At 41.8% G+C, this 22,703-nt stretch overlaps 2 protein-coding genes across 2 annotated transcripts in view; both read left to right on the forward strand.

Annotated features, from left to right (window-relative positions):
• Nucleotides 1–4,256, forward strand: part of armt1 (acidic residue methyltransferase 1) — a 30,293-nt gene extending 26,037 nt beyond the window's left edge. The window contains exons 4-5 of the mRNA XM_033026146.1: nucleotides 863–1,028; nucleotides 3,160–4,256. Of these exons, the coding sequence (XP_032882037.1) occupies nucleotides 863–1,028; nucleotides 3,160–3,936 (943 nt within the window). The 3' untranslated portion in view covers nucleotides 3,937–4,256. The remainder of the gene's footprint in view (nucleotides 1–862; nucleotides 1,029–3,159) is intronic.
• A 2,878-nt stretch (nucleotides 4,257–7,134) lies between these two features.
• Nucleotides 7,135–22,703, forward strand: part of ccdc170 (coiled-coil domain containing 170) — a 91,170-nt gene continuing 75,601 nt past the window's right edge. The window contains exons 1-2 of the mRNA XM_033026151.1: nucleotides 7,135–7,524; nucleotides 13,557–13,633. Of these exons, the coding sequence (XP_032882042.1) occupies nucleotides 7,399–7,524; nucleotides 13,557–13,633 (203 nt within the window). The 5' untranslated portion in view covers nucleotides 7,135–7,398. The remainder of the gene's footprint in view (nucleotides 7,525–13,556; nucleotides 13,634–22,703) is intronic.

Raw genomic sequence — 22,703 nt, forward strand, 5'->3', positions numbered from 1 at the left:
CGTATCTGAATTCTGCATTTTTAATTTGCTAGGCTATAAGTTGTGAAAATACCTCTTTAAATGTTCTACGCCAATACCTGCCATCCCTCCTGGAAACCCTGCATAGGACATTTTCACTGCCTGAGTGAGGCCACATGCAAACTGGAAGAACAGCACCTCATATTCCACGTGGGTATCCTAAAATCCAATGGTATGAACGTTGAATTCACAAATTTGGAGTAACATCCCCTACCCCTCCTGTACACGTTTCTTCAATCTCCCACCACCATCTGCATCACCCAGTTCCATTCCCCTCCTCCATTCCTCATCTTCCACTCCTCTCATCTCTTGAGTCCCCCATTTCCCTTTCATCCCCTCTCTTTCTTCCCTCCCCCCCCCATCTCTTGAAACCCGTATCTCTCCCTCTAGGTTTACATTTCATTCAATTTTTCTCCTTTATATGGCACCCTTTTGACTCTATTTCACCATTGGCCTTTGTCACTAGCTCCACCCATCTGCTGTCACCCCATCTCACCTGTATTCCCCTATCACTTTCCAGGATTTACTCTACCACTCTTTACCAGCGACCGTCCCTCACTCCCAACAGCAACAGCCTGAAGAAGGGTCCTCACCGAGGATTTGTCTGTCTATCTCTTCCACAGATGCTGCCTGACCCGCTGAGTTACTCCAGCGTTTTGTTATTTTATAATCTTTTTTCCTTGCCTTTAAAGACCTATCCTATATATTCTTCTTTAAAAACTGACTTTGGTGTTTTTTTTGTTGTTGAATGTAAATGAACAATATTATGGCAATATCAAATACCAAGCTATCTACTGACTTTTAGAAGTGAGTGAATGGTTACATTTCTCGTTTTACATTGCAGTCCCCCGATGTGCGATTTTGATGTATTTAATGAAGCAAAGACTCAAGGTTTCATGGAGTCACAGCAAGCTATTATTGCTATCTCCACCCACCTTCAGAATGTAAATGAGAACGTAAAATGCTTTAAAGAAACAGAACTCAAAGCTGAGTTACAGCGGCTCCTGCAGGTAACCTTACATTTTTTAAACTAATTTTCGTTATGTACATTTGTTATATGGTTAATGTTTTATACGACTCTGGAAATACTGCTGTATCATCCAATAATTAATTGTACCACTGTTTCTGGTATTGCCAGATCAGAAAAGTAAAATAAAGAAAAATATTAGGATATTTTCATTCTGTATCTAATGGATGATTTTAATATGAAACATCCCAACCTGAGTAGCCTCTGAATTTTACCCATTTGACATAAATAGGAGTACATTGACCCAAGCATCAATAACTGGAGAATTTAGTTTTTATCAGTGTAACTTGCAAGTTATTGTGCTCTTAGTAATATCAATTAAAAGACATTGCACCAGAAATCTAATGCAGTTTGTATTTTAAATTTTAAAAATCTACTTAGTATTTTGTAGAATTGTCACTAGTTTAACAAATGCTGACTGGCCCTCAGGCCATTGTTCTTTTTTGGAGTCGACTGAAATTTCTAAACAAATTATGATGAGCATTTTAAAATATTGTGAATCCAGAAGGGGTCCATGCTGTTCAGCATCAGTCACATGCCAATGTTTTGGGTATTTGCCCATGTGTATCTAGATGATGTCATGTTCAGCCAATTTCTTCATTAAGTTTATCATTTACCATCAGTTCCATGAGTTACAGCGCTATGTGGTGGATTCGTTTGTGGGAAAGAGTTGCAATAAAAGGCGACCGAGTGACTAGTGGAGTTCTGCAAGGGTCGGTGCTGGGGCCGCTACTCTTCATGTTGTATATTAATGATTTGGATATGGGGATTGAAGGCTTTGTGGCCACGTTTGCAGATGATGCTAAGATAGGTGGATGAGCAGGCAGTGTAGAGGAAGCAAGGACTCTGCAGGACGTCATGCAATAAGAATAAAGGCGTAGATTATTTTATTTTATGAATGGGGAGAGAATCCAGAAATCGCAAGTGACTTGTGAGAGCTGGTGCAGGGCTCCCAAAAAGTTAATTTGCAAGTCGACTCGGTAGAAAGAAAGGCAAATTCACTGCTAGCATTTATATCAAGAGGACTGGAATAACAAAGCAGAGATGTAATGCTGAGGCTCTAAGGCGCTGGTCAGGCCACATTTGGAGTAATGTGAACAAATTTGGGCCACTTTTCTGGGAAGGATGTGCTGCTTCTGGAGAGGGTCAGGAGGAAGTTTACAAGAATGATTCCAGGAATGAGTGGGTAAGCATATGATGAGCGCTTAACAGCATTGGGCTTCTACTTGCTGGAGTTTAGAAGGTTTAGGGGGGACCTCATTGAAACGTACAGAATAATGAAAGGCATAGATAGAGTGGATGTGGAAAGGATGTTTCCACTTGTGAGAGAGTCTCGGACCAGAGGTCATAGTCTCAGAATTAAAGGGCGCTCTTTTAGAAAGGAGGTGAGGAAGAACTTCTTTAGTCAGAGGGTTGTTTTTTTACTCAAGATTCTGGCATCTGCTTCATTTGTATCTATTAAATAATATTGTGCCTTACAAACTCGATAACTTTTAAAGATAGACCATTGAAAATTCTCACTTCAATGTTCTCACGTACATTCTTTAAAAGTTTTTAGGTGTACTCTGTTAAACACAAAAGAGTGATTTATTAATTTCAGGAGTCAGATTGGTGGAATTTTAGTCACTTGGGAATTTTATCATTGGGGAGGGTAGTTTTTCAACAAATATTCTTTTCAGGTGTCCAATCTCTGTGTCAGTTGTTTTTAAAAGAGGAGCTGGAGGAGTTTGTCGTATCTGAATTCTGCATCTTGTGATTCACAAGTCAATCTATGATTCACAAGTCAATCGTTTATAAATTTAGTGGTACAGCCGCGCTAATCAATGTTAGTTATTCTTAAATATTAACTGATTAAAACATTTAAGGTAATGAAAAAAATGTGGCTGCCAACATTTTTTAAATTGTACAATTTTTTAAATTCCAGATCATCTCACAAAGAATGTCTTGTGGTTTTCTGTCTTGTAATTTATGTTTTCATTGTCTTTGTCCAGGAGTAAACATGTTTTAATGTGGAAAATAAGGTTTTGGTCTTCATTCGGTTTACTTTGTCGACATTGTAATTTCCTGCGATGTGTAAAGATAATCTTCATAGTTTGTTTTTTTTTAAATTCCAGGTTTCTCTATGGGGAAACAGATGTGACCTTTCCATTTCTGCTGGTGTGGCAAACTCACAGAAATTGAATCCACTAACTACTCTGGACTCTTTGAAGCCTCTAATTTTGGTAGATGACTTTGAATCTGTTTGGTGCTGCCTCATTAATAGTAAGCGAAAGGGCACCTCAGAAACAGCTTGCACCCGAGTAGATATTGTCCTTGACAACTCTGGATTTGAGCTGGTGGCTGACTTGATCCTGGCAGACTTTCTCATCACCTCGCAGCTTGCCGATGAAATTCATTTTCATGGGAAGAGCATACCCTGGTATGTTTCTGACACAACTAAAACAGATTTTGACTGGACATTGAAGCAGATGAAGACATCCTGCCACCTGCAGATGTCCTGTTGTGGTGTTGCATGGGAAAATAATGTGACAAAAGGTGTTTGGATTTACCAGGACCATCCATTCTGGACCTTCCCCCATGAGTTTTGTGACATGTCCCTAGTTGCAAATGATTTGTATGCTGAACTGCAGAAATCAAATTTAATATTTTTTAAGGGAGACTTGAATTATAGAAAGCTGACCGGGGACAGGAGGTGGAACTATTCAGTTCCTTTTGAAACTGCTCTGCGTGGGTTTCAGCCAGCACCACTGTGCAGCTTGCGAACTCTAAAAGCTGATGTTCAGGTTGGCTTAAAGCCTGGACTAGGCGAGCAACTGGCGGCTTCCGAGCCTGACTGGATGACCACAGGGCACTATGCCGTTATTCAGTTCAACAGCCCACTCAGAAAATAACAATCTTCCATGGTACATCTCTCGGTCTGTCTAGTTGGGTATGCTGTTTGATTGTTTACAATATACTTGCTGGTCTTAAGCATGTTTGGTTTGAGGTTACTATAATGTAACGTCTTAATGGGAAATACCCTTGGGAATATTTGTGGTAAAATGCACCAAAAAACAAATATGCATAAATGCATTTTTAAATCTTTATGTACTTGAGTGAAATGTTACATTGATATTGATACAATAAGATACAATGGGTCACTGAAATATCAATTACCGGTTGCTTAAATTACAAAATACATGTTCACTCGTGATTAAAATGGTTGCTAGTTTTGTTTTCAATTCATTTATTTTATCAGATTGCTATCAACGTATGAGGAATTTTATAAATAGAATGGGAAAAAAATCCATACCAGGTCTTTTCTATAATAGGCAAAAATAGCAAGAATCACCTTCACGATAGTAGAAATGTATGAGGTAGTTTAAACTAACCTCAGGGGAATACCACAGTCTACCATCTCCAGCCTGGCAAATAACTGTTTACCACTGCCCGGGTAGACAAAAATGCTGGAGAAACTCAGCCAGTGAGGCTGCATCTATGGAGCGAAGGAAATGGGCAACGTTTCGGGCCGAAACCCTTCTTCAAACCCTTCTTCAGGGTTTTGTCTACCTTCGATTTTCCAGCACCTGCAGTTCCTTCTTGAACGTTTACCACTGCCCTTTGTTTTCTGCCTTTTTGAACTGATTTCCTATCCATGCTACTAATGGCTTTATAATTCCACAAAGCTTAATTTTGTTCATCAGCCTTTTGTGTGGGACTGTGTAGAATGCCTTCTGAAAGTCGGTGTAGATGAAACCTACTGCACCGCTTTCATGAGCCTTCTCTCTAAACCCATCAAACAATTCACATTGTAAAACATGTTTAAACAAATCTATGCAGGTGCCGGGTTTATCAATGTAAGCTTCTCCATCCATATCAATGCTTTCCCTGGTTATTGTTTCTAAAAGCTTCATGACCAAGGTTAAACTGACTGACCTGTAGTTTTCTGTTTATTGCCCTGTTTTCATGACGATATAATGAATTCCAGGTTTATGTTTTAATGGTTATGGATATGTATAGTATTTCACCATGATATGTAGGGTGTATATAGCTAATGTGCATTCGTACTATTGTGTTTATACAAAAAGATTTGCTAATCTGTAGAGCAAGCCTCTGTAGATTAGTGTTACATTTAGCAGGTTGATAAATTATAAGGACACTACCCCAATCAGCACAAAACCTCTGAGCTAGATTACCTGTTCTATTCAGTTGGGCCCTTTGGCAAACTAATGTGTCTGATCAAACTTCATGAAGAGTTAAGGAAACCATTGAGTGGTTCATTATCCCATCTAATCCTCTTCATTCACAATGCCGTTGGGTATTAGCAGAGTAGTTTGAGACAACCACCTTGAAAAAGGAGAGTCTGCATTTATAAAAAGGCAGCAGGCCATTTGAATTGATTTGTTTAGAGGTACAGCATGGAAACGGGCTCTTTGACCCACTGAGTCCATGCCGACCATCAATCATCCGTTCCCACTATTTCCTTGTTATCCCACTTTCGGATCCATTCGTTGCACACTCGGGGCAATTTATAGAGGCCAATTGACCTACAAACCTGGGTTTGGGTTGTGGGAGGAAACTGGAGCACAAGGACAACTCGTGCAAAACTCAAGGAGAAAATGCAAATTCCACACAGACAACACCTGATGACCTGATGTCGGGATTACACCCTGGTCTCTGCCTTTGAGGAAGCAGCTTGATCAGCTACATTATTGTGCTGCCCATTTGTGTATAGGATTTACAGGATTCTATAGCCAGGTTTTAGCCAACAGGTCATCTGTTTAAACAGGTTGACAGAAGGACATATATTGACAGTTCTGGGAAAAGTCCCAAGTATTCCTGTCTAATAATATATGTGGGTTCAACTGGACAGCAGGTGGTAATTCCTGTGTGGTGTTAGCTTCATGTGCAATGGCAGGATTAATGCAGGGAGAGAGATTGGATCAATTAGTTTTATATTCATAGGAGTTTACAAAAAGAAAGAATCTCATGGAAGCATATAAAATTACGATGGAACTGCGCAGATTGGGTTCAGGAAGGATGTTTCGTTTGTTCAAAGCAGCATTTACAATCTAAGGAAAAGGGAAAGCCATTTAAGACAGAGACGAGACATTTCTCCTCCCAGAGAACGGTGAGCTTGAGGAATTCTCTACCATAGAAAGCAGTTGAAGCCAAATCATTAAATGCACTCAGGAAGGAGTGAAATTTTTTCAAAACGTTGAAAGGATATGGGGCATAGATTATTATTATTATTATGTTTATTTTAAACAGGGACAGTGCATATTAATAAACATTTACAAGTAAATATGCAAGATTATAGTCAGTAGCTAATTTCCATCTTTAGTCCCTTTGGCAGGTTGATGTTAAATAAACAAGTTAAACACATCACAACACAATAAGAAAAAAATAAAATAAAAATAACAATAAAGAGTACAATAAACAAACAGACAAACAATGCTGCTTATGACAGACCAGATAGCGGTGAATAATTTTAAGATAGATTATGAGTGCAGTATTGATTTTCCAGTAACCATGTTTTTAGATGTTTGGTAAATGAGATGGCAGATCCCATATGACGCTTGGTATCGTGTTCCAGGTCTGTGACGCTCGATATGAAAACACTGACTGCCCAAAAACACTTTTCCTAAATGGGACTAGACAATCACCTCTGGAGCCTACTCTAGTCGACAAAATCTAGTTTGAACGTAGTCTAGATGAAGCAGGGGACTGACTTTGGAAGATCACATTGAATGACCCCCACAGCCAACAATGGACCATTGTAGGCTCCACCTTTCCTTGATCATCATTGCTGTCTTTGATCTGGTTGTCTTTGCATATCTTTCTCCCCACAGCTAACAATTGTGAGCTCCACTTTTCCTTGATTATCGTTGCTGGCGTTGATCTGTCTTTTTGCATATCCTTCGTTAATTTGTTCAATGTACCTTTTCATATCTCTCAGTTCTCTTTCCGCTGACTCTCGACCCGAAACGTCACCTATCCCATTTCTCCAGAGATTCAGCCTGCCTGACCCGCTGAATTACTCCAGCACTTTGTGCCTATCTAGATTGACCATGCAGGCTGAAGGCCTATTCCGGCAACTAATTAAAAAAATATATATAATTCTGCATCCTGCAAGCGTACATTCAACATTCCCCATTAGCTTCAGCTTTCTAGCCACTTTCCACTTCTCGTGAATGAATCCCAGCCCTTCGTGAACGCTCCATCGTTTCCTCGCCCCTCCTTCAGCTCCTGTTACACAGCGTTGCCCGGAGAAACCCTGCTAACAGTGGAGCTGGGCGGGTTCGGCTTCTGTCTTCAGTCTGTGCCTTCAGGCCACCGGGATCCGCAGCACCCGGGAGCAACGCAGGTCCCTGATGTCCAACTGCAGAGGAGCAGATTCGGGCTCCCCGGTCCCGGAGCTGATCGATGTCAACAGTAACCGTGCGCTGCGCTCACTCGCATGGACCGGTTCCTCGGCCGCCGGTCGCTATGTGCCCGAGGTAAGTTAGCAAAGCCACCTGTATCCCAGCTCGGCACCAGAGTTACCGGGGCAGGAAGACCGCTTGGAAAATGAGGGGCGTGACCTTATGTCTGGCTCTGCCCACCTACATGGTAACCTCATGCTAACTTTAAAAATAATTTACTAGTCCATTAACGTTCAATTCACCATTTGCTACCCCGTGAGCTGAGATGGCTATTGGGCCCCTTACATTTCCCAGTGCAGTTAAGAGCCAGCCACATGATGTGGGTCTGGAGTCACATGTAGCCTCGGACAGGTGAGGAGTCACATTTCCTTCAACCTAATGGAATTTGTACAGTGGGTGAAACAGTGTTGTGGATATTCTGTGGGCCTACCCCAGAGAACAGCACAGCACAGAGAACAGCTGGGAGAGCTGCTACCTCACAGAGCCAGAGACCCAAGTTAGATCCCTGACCACGGGTGATGTCTGTATGGAGTTTGCCCATTCTCCCTGCAACCGTGTGGGCTTCCTTAGGGTAGTCTGGTTTCCTCCCATTTCCCAAAGACGTGCAGGTTTGTAGGTTAAATGCCCTCTGGAAATTGCCCCCTAGTTTGTAGGGAATGCCATAACACACAAGTGTAAATGGATGAACTATGGTCAGCATGGACTTGATGGGCCGAACGGCCGGTTTTCATGCTGTATCTTTAAATTAAAACTAAACTAAGGAACTCTAGTTCAGATCCCATCAGGAGTGAACATTATGGTGTCTGATCTCCCTAAGAACTTGTATGGTTAACGTCCTTCAGAGAGAGTGTTTCACAATCTCGGGATTGGTTTTGTGATGTGTGTATTGAGTTTGTATTTGTTTGAGGAACAAGAGTAATCGGTAAGGGATAATTTTGTTTAGTTTAGAGATATAGCGTGGAAACAGGCCCTTCGGCCCACCGAGTCCGAACTGACCGACGATCCCCGCACATTAACACTATCCTACACACACTTGGGATAATTTTACACTTATACCAAGCCAATTAACCTACAAACCGGTACGTCTTTGGAGTGAGAGGAAATCGAAGATCTTGGAGAAAACCCACGTGGTCATGGGGAGAAATGACAAACTCCGGACAGACAGCACTCACAGTCGAGATCGAACCCGGATCTCTGACGCTGCGCCACTGTGCTGCCTGAAACTTTACAGAATCAAAAAATATAAATAAATAGGCTGCACAGTAACACAGTTGGTAGACCTGCTCCCTCAGAACTCAATTGTACTTGGGTTTGGCTTGATTGTATTTATGTATAGCATTATCTGATATGTTTAGATAGCATGCAAACAAAACAGTTCACTGTACCTCAGTACACATAACACTAATAAATGTAAACCTAAACCCGTGACACAAATAAAGACAAAGTGCTGGAGTCAGGTAGTATCTCTGGAAAACTTACACAGGTGACATTTCGTGTCAGGGCCTTCTCACTATGGGAAGTGATAGGTGGATGAGGGTTTTTTGTTTGACAGCTTGATGGTGTTACATCTCCTGTGATTGCAGGGGAATGTACCTGCAGAGGCAGATGAGTGAACTGAGGAGTTGCGGAGGGAGCATTCCCTGGGGAAGGTGGAAAGGGGTGGAGATGGGAATGTAACCGCTGTTGGGATCACGTTGAAGGTGATGGAAATGTTGGAGAATGATATATTGGGTGCGGAATCTGTTTGGGGTGAAATGTGAGGACCAGGATTTTAGGATTAGCTGTACGGGTATTATTTATATGGGCTTCACGGAGGTTCCATATAAGATGCTGGTAACAAAAATGAGAGTACAGATTTGGGGACAACCTCGATGCTCAGATAGGAAATTGATGAGGAATTAAACAGAGCGTGTAAGCCAGTTGGCATAATGTGACACATGGTGTCATCCATGAGTCATACAGCATGGAAACGGGCACCAACTGTGTCGGTGGATATTGGACTTTCTCAGTGAACGCCCACAGACGGTGAGACTTGGACCCTACACCTCGACATCCCTGACCCTCAGCACAGGAGCACCGCATGGCTGTGTGCTCAGTCCGCTCCTCTACGCCCTATACACACATGACTGCTTGCCCCATCACCCCGCAAATAGGATCATAACATTTGCGGACGATACAACCGTGGTGGGGCTCATCTCAAATGGGAACGAGGTCGCCTATAGAGAGGAGGTGCACAGACTTTCTGAGTGGTGTGCTCACAACAATCTCTCTGAACACTAAAAAGACAAAGGAGATCATCACTGATTTCAGGCGACATAGAGCGGAGCTCAGGCCACTGGAGATAGGGGGCGAGGAGGTGGAGAGGGTGCCTAGTTTTAAATTTCTGGGGATCAACATCAGTGAGGATCTTAAATGGTCTGTGAACTCTGCTATAGTTGTAAAAAAGGCGCAACAGAGACTTTACTTCCTCAGAACACTGAGGAAGGCCCATCTGTCTGCTAAACTGCTGGAGTCTTTCTACCGCTGTTCGGTAGAAAGCATACTGACTTACTGCATAACTGCCTGGTTTGGGAACTGTTCAGCAGCTGACAGAGCAGCTCTCCAGAGGGTGATAAAAACTGCCCAGGGTATCATTGGACTCCCCCTGCCCCCTCTGGAGGACATTTACCACTCCAGATGCCGCAGCAGGACCTGTAATATCGTGAAAGACATTATACATCCTTGTCACCACCTTTTCACACTGCTGCCCTCAGGAAAAAGGTACAGGTCGCTAAAGTCACGCACTGCCAGACTCAAGAACAGCTTTTACCCATCAGCAATCTTGGAACTGAACTCTGTCTCGGGAGCGGGTTATGGGGAAGGAGGGGGGGTGGGAGACAGTGTTAATTTATGTAAATGTGAATCCATGGGTGGGTTTGGGGAGGGAGGGAGTGTAAAAAGTATGAGTATGTGAATGTTTGAAGTTCTTTTAAATGGAGAGACACAGTAATCTCGTTGTATGTGACACATGCAATGACAATAAAGCATTCTGACTTTGCCCCAACTTGCCTACAGCAACCAACATGCCTCACTAGTCCAACCAACCTGCGTTTGGCCCTTACCCCTTTATACCTATCCTATCCACATACATGTCCAGATGATTGTAACGGTTCTAATAGTACCTGCCTCAACTACCTCCTCTGGCAGGTACTATCAGAACCTCTTCCTGTAGCTCAGGCCCTTGATTCCTGGCAATATCCTCGTAAATCTCTGCACCCTTTCCGGCTTAAGATGGTCTATGTGGGGACTTCAAGTATTCATAATGGTTGTGAAATAACTTAAATGAAAGAATTGAGATAATATAAGTTTGCTGCTGACATTATCCCGCATAGTAAATAATGCCAGAACTTCGATTAATAGGAATAATGAACAGCTTTGCAACTTGGCAAAAAGTTATAAATAGACATTGATTTATTAACATGGGCTAATTGTGGCAGATAGAGCTGAACTTGGGAGTGGGGACATACAGTTCGCACCTCAGAATGTTAGATCAAAATATTTTATGAATGGCTAGAAAGCTAAAAACTGGATATGCAGAAAGACCCCGAGATCCCTGTGTAGAAAAGAATAAAAGTTAGTAAAATAGCACATAAAATAATAAAATATTGGCACATGACAAAAAGGCTGAAATATGAAGGGTTGCAAGATCTGTTATAGTTACACAGATCTGAGTTCCATTCTGAAAGAGCTGAAAGAGTTAATCTGTCAGAACAGGTGCATGGACTTGTATTGCCTGGAAAATAGAAAGCTGCGGGACAACTTTAATCGGGATGATTAAAGGTTATTTTCTTTCCTCTGGTACAAAATTCGGAACACCAGTGTAAACTTAAAATTTGAGTGGGGCAACTCAATATAATATCTGAAAGATAAGTTTTTCACAAAATGATAATGGAAATCAAGAATATTTCCCTCCCCCCCCCCACCCCAAAAACCCCATTTCAGGTAGATTTATTATAAATTTCAAAATTGAGATTGATTCAAGGGATGTAGACCAGAAGGGTGGAGGTATTAAGGAGGGACATATGCAGGACATTACACTTGCCAGCTTTTGCAGGGGTGCACATGTGCATCCTAGGTATTGCGGGGAAAAGGCGTGTGCACAAGTACTTGGGTATTTAGAAAAATATGTATATCACTAGGTTATGTGATGGGAGAGGTGACCCCAACATCTTTTGTTTCTTCTAATGCAGATAAGCCAGGAATAGATGGAACTTGCTCCAAGTTCTGAATAGGTCACCTATATTTTTAATTCTCGTTAGACTTTTTAATTGAAATCAACACTGGGAAAGTATGAAGATGGTTAATCTGGCAATAGGATTTTACACTTGCTTTTGTAACAATGCTGCATCCAATTTGCACACAGCAATTAGAGTCATCGACTCTCTATGAGTCTGACTGATGATAAAATCAAAATGACCCCCAGAGAACCATTCACCCTGGAATTGCTTGGATCACAGACTTATCACATTCTCATAAAAAGTAAAAGCAAAGCTACGATAATTGGACTTGCTTGGATAATTTGGAGCATCAAAATGAAACTCAAATCCATGACCAACAATGTGAAAAACATATAGTGGGATATATAGAAAATCTGCAGCAAAGTTAAAGGAAGGAAAGTAGAAAGGCTTGGAACAGCAAAACAGCAGAATAAAATATTAAATTAAAGCAGAATTAAAATATAAAATGAACACATGAATGATAAATTGATCCTTAAAGAAAATGTAATATGATTTGTCCACTTGAAGCGATTTTAGGCAATATTTTCGGAGAGTTTTTAGAATAATAATAATAATGGATGGGATTTATATAGCGCCTTTCTAATACTCAAGGTGCTTTACATCGCATTATTCATTCACTCCTCAGTCACACTCGGTGGTGGTAAGCTACTTCTGTAGCCACAGCTGCCCTGGGGCAGACTGACGGAAGCGTGGCTGCCAATCTGCGCCTACGGCCCCTCCGACCACCACCAATCACTCACACACATTTACACACATTCACACACAGGCAAAGGTGGGTGAAGTGTCTTGCCCAAGGACACAACGACAGTATGCACTCCAAGCGGGATTCGAACCGGCTACTTTCCGGTTGCCAGCCGAACACTTAGCCCATTGTGCCATCTGCCATTATGAGAATAAGGGTTTGTGTTCAGTAAACTTTGAAAGACCTTTGGTATAAGTTTACTTGGGTTTAATATTAAAGTATTATGAACATGTATTTAAGCATATGAAGCTGTATAAGAAGTTATTTGAATTGTCTATTTAGCTCAGTTGGGGTATTTTCATAGTCATATGGTGATAAAGCATGGAAACAGGCCCTTCGGCCCAACTTGCCCACACCGGCCAACGTGTCCAGCTACTCTAGTCCTACCTGCCTACGTTTGGTCCATATCCCTCCAAACCTGTCGTATCCACGTACCTATCTAACTGTTTCTTAAACGTTGGGATTGTCCCAGCCTCAACTATCTCCAATGGCAGCTTATTCCACACACCCATCACCCTTTGTGTGGAAAAGTTACCCCTTAGATCCATATTACATTTTTTTTTGCTTCACCATAAACCTATGTCCCCTGGTCCTCGATTCACATACTCTGGGCAAGAGACTCTGTGCATCTACCCGGCCTATTCCTCATGATTTTATACACAAAGATCATCACGTAAATAGTACATTTCCCTTACAAACTGATCTTAATCAAGCATGGGGTATCTTGACACTGTGTAAAGGAGATTATATAAAGACGGTAATTGTACTGGAGCACAATTCAACTACTTAGTGCAGGCTATTTTTGCCTCAGGCTGGAGCATCATTATAATCTTTATTTTAATTTTGGCATGATTAAAGGAGATTAGACTATAATTCAGATGGATCAGTAATGCCCCATTCCCTGATGTAAAGTGCAAACATTCCTGCATACTGGGTAATAGAACAATTACTTTGGTACACAAATCAAATTCATCTTAACTGATTTAACCTGAGATCACATATGTTTTTGTGATCACGAAACAGGAGTTATTCATTAAACTGTGAAAGATGAACTTTTCACCTGAATAACTACCTGATTAATGTTTCAGCTTCAAGAGCAACTCAATGCAATGAAGCGGCAACTGACCGAGAAGGAAGAGATAATTGCCACCCTGACTACTGGGAGGTAAGAGTATAGTACCAACACCACATTATATATGTGCATTTATTTGACCACATTGTCTATTTTCATGATCACACAAAGTTAAAGGTAAAAAGACCGTGTTTGTGTCATGCCAGTGAAGTTATTTTTAATGGAGAAACCATTGGGCGATTGTTCCGTGGACCACTTCTGTTCAGTCTGACCATCAGCTTCCAGTTGCCCGTGACTTTAAAATTCCATCCCAATCCCACTGATATATCTGTCTGGGACTTCCTGCACTATTCCTTTTTTTTTTTTTAATTTCAAGTCAAGAAAAAGAAAACAATAGAAAGGGGAAAAAGTGGAAAAATAGATGGTAGAGAGTAGAAAAATGTGAAGTGTGTATATATTTAAAAAAAAAGAAAAAGAAAAAAGAAAAAGTGGAAAGTAGAAATAGAAGAGAAGGCCCCTTAAAAGAGAATGTTTCAAATCTGTATTCGGAGATGTAGATCTATCCACGTCATGAACTGAAATCAGCAATCCTTATGGCACTATTCCTATGAAGCTCAATCTGAGGTTGAAGAACAGCATCTCATTTTCCATCTTGGTGCAGTTGCATTCTTTGGGGTTCAACAATTTTAGAGAACTTATTCTATTTCTGTTTGTACTAACCAATTCTCCTGCAAGGCTATCCAGCTGTAACAGCAACTCAGGTTTTCTATCTCCACAGACACTGCCTGATTTGTTGGGCATTTCCAACATTCTCCATTCTTATTTCACGTTTCCGCAGTAGCTCTGACCTGCATTTCACAGCTTTTGTTTGTTTTCTCTCCATCAACATTGAAAAGATATTTGGACAGGTTTATAAACAAGAAGTTTTAAGGGGGACAAGACCAAGTGCAGACCCGTTGGGTCTGCTCCCCCAATGGAAAATCTTTACCGGAATATGTAAAAAATTTACCGTTAGCGTGTCGTTTTTTGGAGAAGATGTGATTATACACAAACACACACACACACACACACACACACACACACACACACACACACACACACACACACATACACACACACACACAAATAAATAAATACACATACAAGATCAGACTTTTAATAGGTATACGATATGATATAGGCCAATTGCGGGCAAATGGGACTAACTTACATGGGGCATCTTGGTAATGCTGGGATGAGTTGGGCCGAAGGGCCTGTTTCTGTGCTGTATGATTCTATGACTGAGTACCCCCATTAATTTATCAACCGGACAGCTCCTTAAGCACGAGGATCACCTCAATATCCCACCCTCACCTTAACAGAGATATTCCCTTTACCCTCTCCATCCATTTCCCACCATCTCTGAAACTTAAAACTAACTTGTTTTCTCACTTACCCCAGTTCTGACTTAAAATATTAACTCTTTCCACAGATGCTGCCTGACTTGCTGAGTGTTTCCATCAGTTTATTTCACGTTTTCACACAAAATATGCAATATGTGAATATGTGTTTCTGTTCCATTCTGTTTTGTAGTTTTTTTTGCACAATCCGCGAGCATTGCCACTTTTCATTTCACTGCACATCTTGTATGTGTATGTGACGAATAAACGACTTTGACTTTGTTTTCAGCATCTGGAGTTTTTTTCCCCACTGCCCAATATTATTTTTTAATGTTACTGTAATGTGGGAGTTAAGGAATCCACATAGCTCTGCTCTGCAGACAGCACAGTGATAAGCCAGTCCAACTAATGATGTTGGTTGCCAGAGAAATCTTGGCCTCGACCTGGGGAAAATTCCTATTCTCGTCGTCGAATCTGTGATCTGAAAATGTTCTTGCAACCGCCTGAGATAACAGACAAAGTCAAAAACGGGGTCTTATCCAAATCACATCAACACTCCCTATGCCACTAGATTGGTGGTACAAGGAACTACAAATGCTGGAATCTTGAGCAAAACACAAAGTGCCGGAGGAGTTCAGTGGAGGAAATGCACGGGCGATGTTTTGTTTCAAGATCCTTGTTCAGGCTGATTGGATTAGGGGGGGAGAGAGCTGGAAAAAGCAGGTGGGGATGGGACAAAGCCTTTAAAATGATATATGGTTAAAGAGGGGTTTAATTAGCAGATTGCCACCAGATTGTCAGCCACTTACACTAAACGCTATTCCTTTATCATGTATCTATACACTGTAAATGGATCGATTGTGCCGACTGGTTTGAACACAACAAAAAGCTTTTCACTGTACCTCGGTACATAGAAACATAGAAAATAAGTGCAGGAGAAGGCCATTCGGCCCTTCGAGCCAGCTCCATCATTCAATATGATGGCTTATCATCCAAAATCAGTACCCCGTTCCTGCTTTCTCCCCATGTCCCTTGATTCTGTTAGCCCTAAGAGCTATATCTAACTCTCTCTTGAAAACATCCAGTGAATTGGTCTCCACTGCCTTCTGTGGCAGAGAATTCCCCAGATTCACAACTCTGTGTGGTACACGTGACAATAAACTAAACAAAAAACAAAACTAGCCTTAAACTATGGGCTGAAGTCTCAGAGGTGGAACTTGCACCTTGGAGTCAAAGGATCAATGTGGAGCCTCTAAGCCTGGACTGACATCTTGTATTCTGAGCCCGCAAACGGTTCCTTGTCTGATCACTAAATTAAGATGCTTATCCTTGTTGGTTACCGAAAGCCCTCGTGCCTTAAAAAATATGAAGCTCTGCATTGTTGGGATGTGTGGTTTTGTTTGGCCAAATTTCAGCAGGACACCCATCATGTGGCGAGATTATTATGGGTTGCCTGAAGTGTGGGCTGCGATGGGCATTTTCCTTAATATATCAGAAATAGGTAAGAATATTACATATTCAAAGGATATAGTATATATATATATATATATATATTCCATATTCATGTACAGAAGTCTATCTGTGCAGAATTATTTGTAGTTCTATTTGGAGAGTTAGATTTGTAAAAAAAAACATTTACCGTGAAATCATAAACCATTTAAAAATCAGCCCCTTAGATCAAATACATGGTGCTCCTTCTAATATATCTGTGATTTTGATGTTAACTTTTGTCTGTTTCCTCCTCTGAAGTATTTTGGTGTTAATGATATTTTAATAACCTGTAAGTTGTTTTACTTTTATAATGTAGAAGGCCTGAACAGATTGAAACAAAATTGCCAGGTTTGTTTGAATCGATGGTTTTTGTGTAGCAGGCTGCATATTCTAACATTGGTGTGATCCCACAACTGGAATATGTGTATTTCCATAATGCCACAGTCAAACCTCAATCTTTGAAAGTTATATTCCTTTCAAACTATGCGTAATGCTTGCGAAGAACTTGAATATTATGCGTATCGCAAAGCTCTTCATGACAAGTTATTGCATTACTTAAATAGAAGTTGTTGTTATAGTTACTTTTGAAATGTGCTCCCGGTTGCTATATATGTAAACAGCAACCAATTGTACACGGTCAAGTCCCACAAACAGCATATTAAATGAATGTCTGGTTAAGCAGTTTCAGATGACGACAGAATTCCCTGTTCTTGTTTAAATCATGTCACTCGATCTGCTGCATCAACCTAACGAGGCATATCAGACCTCTGTCAACACAAATCTGGAAACAGCACTCCTCAATTCTGAAGGTACACAAAAATGCTGGCGAACTCAGCGGGTGCAGCAGCATCTATGGAGCAAAACGTTGCCTATTTCCTTCGCTCCATAGATGCTGCTGCACCCGCTGAGTTTCTCCAGTATTTTTGTGTACCTTTGATTTTTCAGCATCTGCAGTTCCTTCTTAAACACTCCTCAATTCTGAACTGCAGTGTGCCTAAGAGGAACTTAAGTTGGACCATCAACTTGTGCTGTGGGTCAGTGACAGAATGACACAATATAGTTGATACTGCAAGCATTATGAGCAGAATGCTTTGTGAAGATGTGTGTCTGTGTGTGTGTGCCTGTCTGTTTGTGTGTGTGTGTGCCTGTCTGTATGTGCGAGTGTGTGTTGTGTCTGCGTGTGTGAGTGATATGGTTTAGTTCTCATTAGATTGTTTTTTGAGGATATGATTGCGTTGTTTCTCTCTGTAGTAACATGGAATACGATTGATATAATTATTCTGTTGAACTGCAGCCTGTACTATACTGTAACTTGCAGAGATGCAATAACGTGTTGGACATGGTACCAATTATTTGTTACGTAATATTATGCATCTGTGGGGATAATTGTCCACATTAAAATGTCGTTTCTGAAAATACATTGATGTTTCAAAAAATACAAAATAATTTATAAATTTCAGGTTTGGAAAATCAAAATTATAATTTCCATAAGCAAACCAATCAGAAGCTTACCTTCAGCGTTGAATAACTCTTGATAATAATGGTAGTCATAGAGTTATACAGCATGGTAACAGGCCCTCCAGCCCAACTTGCCCACACCGACCAACATGTCCCATCTACACTAGTCCCAACTGCCTGCGTTTGGCCAATATCCCTCTAAACCTAACCTATTTCTGTACCTATCCAAATGTTTCTCAAATGTTGCGATAGTACCTGCCTCAACTACCTCCTCATTCCATACTACTAGCTCGTTCCATATACCCACCACCCATTGTGTAAAAAAGTGACCCCACAGGTTCTTATTAAATCTTTCCCCCATCACCTTAAACCTATGTCTTGTGGTTCTTGATTCCCCTACTTTAGGCAAGAGACTAAACATTTGCCCAATCTATTCCTCTCATGATTTTGTACAACTCCTGTGTGTGACCTGATGACAGTAACAATCGTACAGTTTTATTGGAAGATGGTTGGATTGGGGTCCAGTGAAGCAAGGCCAACCCCAGAGTTTCCATTGCTATCAGGACAAGGAAACACCAATACTTTCCCTGATTACTTACCATTACTTTCTTTGGTCTGAAGAAGGCTCGACTCACCTATTCGTTTTCTCTAGAGATGCTGCCTGACCCGCTGAGTTACTCCAGCATTTTGTGTCTATCCTCCGTGTAAACCAGCATCTGCAGTTCCTCCCTACAACGTTACCTTCAAGTTCTCCCAAAGCCACCCGGACACAAAATGGACACATTTCTCCTTTCGTGCTTGTTGGAATTGTGAAACTCCATGGTTAATAGCAAAACGGTCCTGCCTTCCCTACGGGACTGTAGCAGTTGACGAAGAGGACTCGTCACTCTCAAGGGCAAACAAACATAGACCACCAATACAGACAGTTCAAATGATGCAAATACGCAGCATGTAATGAATAATTAACTTATTGCAACAGTTTAGTTTAAATACATTTTACAAGAACACAACAAAATAGGAGCTGGAGGAGGCCACCGGGATTTCAAACCTGCCCCTCCGTTCAATACGATCAATACTTCCCCAGACCACGACTCCTCTTCAGTGCCAGTTCCCCATTGCCCTCAATTCCCAACCTTTTATAAATTAATCTACCTGCTTTTCAAATAACCCGATGATCTGGACGCCTCAACCCTCTGGGGAAGACAATTCCACAAATTCATCACCCCTGAGAATAAACTATGACTAAAGCAACAGTTTTAGCACAACTCAAACCTGAACCTTCCTAAACCACTCCTTGTAAGATGAAAAATGTATCGGGCTCCTGCAGAATTACATGGTCGAATGTCGCTTCAATGTTTAAATGAGGCCATTGTCTCAAGCTAATGATATTCAAGTAACGCTGTTCTATTATCCATTTCACTTAATTACAGCTAATCCACCTAATCTGAGTCCCAACTAATCCTTTGTCTTTTGAATTTAATTTAAAGTAATATAATCAATAATATAAATGGGATCCCACCCTGTGATGTATTTGTTTAGAGTTTTGAACCATTTTGAAATGGTAGTGGGATGGATACTCATTAGTCATAGGTTCTTAAAACTTTGGGAAAATTATTATGGTGATAAACTGATCAATGAACTTATGAAAGTACACAAAATTGCTGGAGAAACTCAGCGGGTGCAGCAGCATCTATGGAGCGAAGGAAATAGGCGACGTTTCGGGCCGAAACCCTTCTTCAGACTGATGGGGGGTGGGGGGGGGGGGGGGGAGAAGGAAGGAAAAGGGGAGGAGGAGGAGCCCGAGGGCGGGCGGATGGGAGGGTGGGAGGAGACAGCTAGAGGGTTGAGGAAGGGGAGGAGACAGCAAGGACTAGCAAAATTGGGAGAATTCAATGTTAATGCCATCCGGACGCAAGGTCCCCAGACGGAATATGAGGTGCTGTTCCTCCAATTTCCGCTGTTGCTCACTCTGGCAATGGAGGAGACCCAGGACAGAGAGGTCGGATTGGGAATGGGAGGGGGAGTTGAAGTGTCTGAGCCACCGGGAGGTCAGGTTGGTTATTGCGGACTGAGCGGAGGTGTTCGGCGAAACGATCGCCCAACCTCCGCTTAGTCTCCCCGATGTAAATCAGCTGACATCTAGAGCAGCGGATGCAGTAGATGAGGTTGGAGGAGATACAGGTGAACCTTTGTCGCACCTGGAACGACTGCTTGGGTCCTTGAATGGAGTCGAGGGGGGAGGTGAAGGGACAGGTGTTGCATTTCTTGCGGTTGCAACGGAAAGTGCCCAGGGAGGGGGTGGTGTGGGAGGGAAGGGAAGAATTGACGAGGGAGTTGCGGAGGGAGCGGTCTTTGCGGAAGGCAGACATGGGGGGAGATGGGAAGATGTGGCGAGTGGTGGGGTCACGTTGGAGGTGGCGGAAATGGCGGAGGATTATGTGTTGTATTTGCCGGCTGGTGGGGTGAAAGGTGAGGACCAGAGGGACTCTGCCCTTGTTGCGAGTGCGGGGATGGGGAGAGAGAGCAGTGTTACGAGGTATGGATGAGACCCTGGTGAAGGATGAACTTATGAAACTGGCATCCTTGGTGAAGTTAGACACAAAAGGCTGGAGTAACTCAGCGGGTCAGGCAGCATCTCTGGAGAAAAGGAATAGGTGACGTTTTCGGTCGGAACCCTTCTTCAGACCTTGCTGAATACTTGCTTCAGCACATCGTCTGGCACAATGGTGACCCACTAATTATCCAACCAGTGGCCGAATGCTGAAGCATTTGTCAATGATCAATGAGCCCCTGATCTAACCCCAATGATTGTGACACGTAATTTCTGCGATGCACCTCCACCCCATTCTCGGATCTTCACCACAGTTTCTAAGGTTACTTTGGTCCAGTGCCACAATGATTTGACAACTGCTGGGTTCAATTTAAACAGATAATTCCCTCAGGGATGGGACAATAAAAATATACAATGGGCAGGGTTGCGCAGAAAAGTAAAATTCCGAATGGGATCAAACCGAATTGATTTAATTCCACGGGATGGTTCACAGCTATCACATTCACATTACGAGGAACATCATCAAAAGAATGTAAGAGGCAAACGTGGTCTGAGAACATATGCTACCAATCATATCGGCAAGTATTCCGAACCAAAATTGATTTCTGGGTTATGCTTTGCTCTAACCTTGTATCCTTTTTTCTGATACATTCAGTTGCATTGCGCACAAAATATGTGTGAACTTTATTTTTCTTTTTAACTAAATTGCTCGCAGAATTATAACACAATGAAAAGCTCCAAAGAAGATGGACATCATTCTGGTTATAAAACTGGACAAAAGAAGCAACGATTCAACCACGTGGAAATGTTATGTGGTTAATTTCAACTGCAATATCAATTTCTTTATGTGATAATTTTTATGTGCACGCTTAATTTTTATGTGTAGCCAGCTTTTTCTGATGCTGAGTTTTGGTAACTGAGTTTATGAAGTTTTCATTTATTGCTTGGCCAGGAAAGTTTATGATAATGCAACCATTGAAGCAAGTGAATAAACACATTGCACTCTGTAAGTAATCACTTTGTGAATGTAAAAACTTCAGAGTTGGTGAAAAGTTCCCCGTCGCACATTGTAGATTCATAGGGGCTTGTGGTGCCCGAGAATAGAAAACCTCAGCATGGAACAAATACTCCAGGATATTAGGGCAAGGCGGCATGGTTCAGGAGGTATTTCTTACAACAGCAGAGAAGTGGTGGATGTTCGGGTACATTTTCAAAATCCAGTCCCTACTCTAGTTTTCATGAACGGTGCCCGATCCAGGCAAACCCCAGCCTGCCGCGGGCCTCAAGCCATCGCCTTTCTTGGATGTTTCATCACTCTCCTTGCCCGTCCACCTTTGTGCCCCCGGGTTGCCTCCCACAGCCAACCTTGAGGACGCAGTAAGCCAGACCCTAGTTCCTTCTGCTACCGGCCTTGCTCCTCGCCTGTCGCTTCCTTTGTCGTCATATGCAAAAGGTTTTAACTTTTTATGCATTTAAAATGAAACCCAATTGTGAGCAAATTTGGGCACCATATCTGAGGAAGGATGCCGGCTCTGGAGAGGGTCCAGAGGAGGTTTACAGGAATGATCCCAAGAATGAGTGGGTTAACTTATGATGAGCGATGCAATGGCCCATTAAAGTTTGAGATTGTGAGCTGGGAGCTTTAGTTTATTTTTTTAATTTTCACGTGTACCAAGGTACAGAGAAAAGTTTTTTGTTGCGTCTCATCCAATCAGCGGTAAGACAACGCATGATTATGTTCCAGCAGTCCACAGTGTTCAGATACAGGCTAAAGTGAATAACATTTAGTGCTAGATGAAGTCCAGTAAAGACCGATTAAAGATTGTTCGAGGGTCTCCAATTAGACAGATGGCCGGCCAGGTCACTCGGTTATAAGATGGATGGATAGGTTGGTGATAGGTTGAGCAATGGATTTCCTTTGGTTAGTTACTTTTGTATTTTTGCATTATTGTTTGTTTGTTGCTTTTATGTGTATATATTATGTATATGTAAGAAGAAAAAGATAATAAACAGAATAAGAGGGGGTGGGTTTCTTAAATGTGTATATTTTAATGCTAGGAGCATTGTAAGAAAGGTGGATGAGCTTAGAGCCTGGATTGACACCTGGAAGTATGATGTTGTGGCGATCAGTGAAACATGGTTGCAGGAGGGCTGTGATTGGAAACTAAATATTACAGGATTTTGTTGCTTCAGGTGTGATAGAATTGTAGGGGCAAGAGGTGGAGGTGTTGCATTGCTTATCAGGGAAGATATTACAGCAGTGCTTTGGCAGGATAGATTAGAG

Source organism: Amblyraja radiata, chromosome 8 (assembly GCF_010909765.2).
Source record: "Amblyraja radiata isolate CabotCenter1 chromosome 8, sAmbRad1.1.pri, whole genome shotgun sequence".
In the NCBI taxonomy this organism is placed as follows: domain Eukaryota; kingdom Metazoa; phylum Chordata; class Chondrichthyes; order Rajiformes; family Rajidae; genus Amblyraja; species Amblyraja radiata.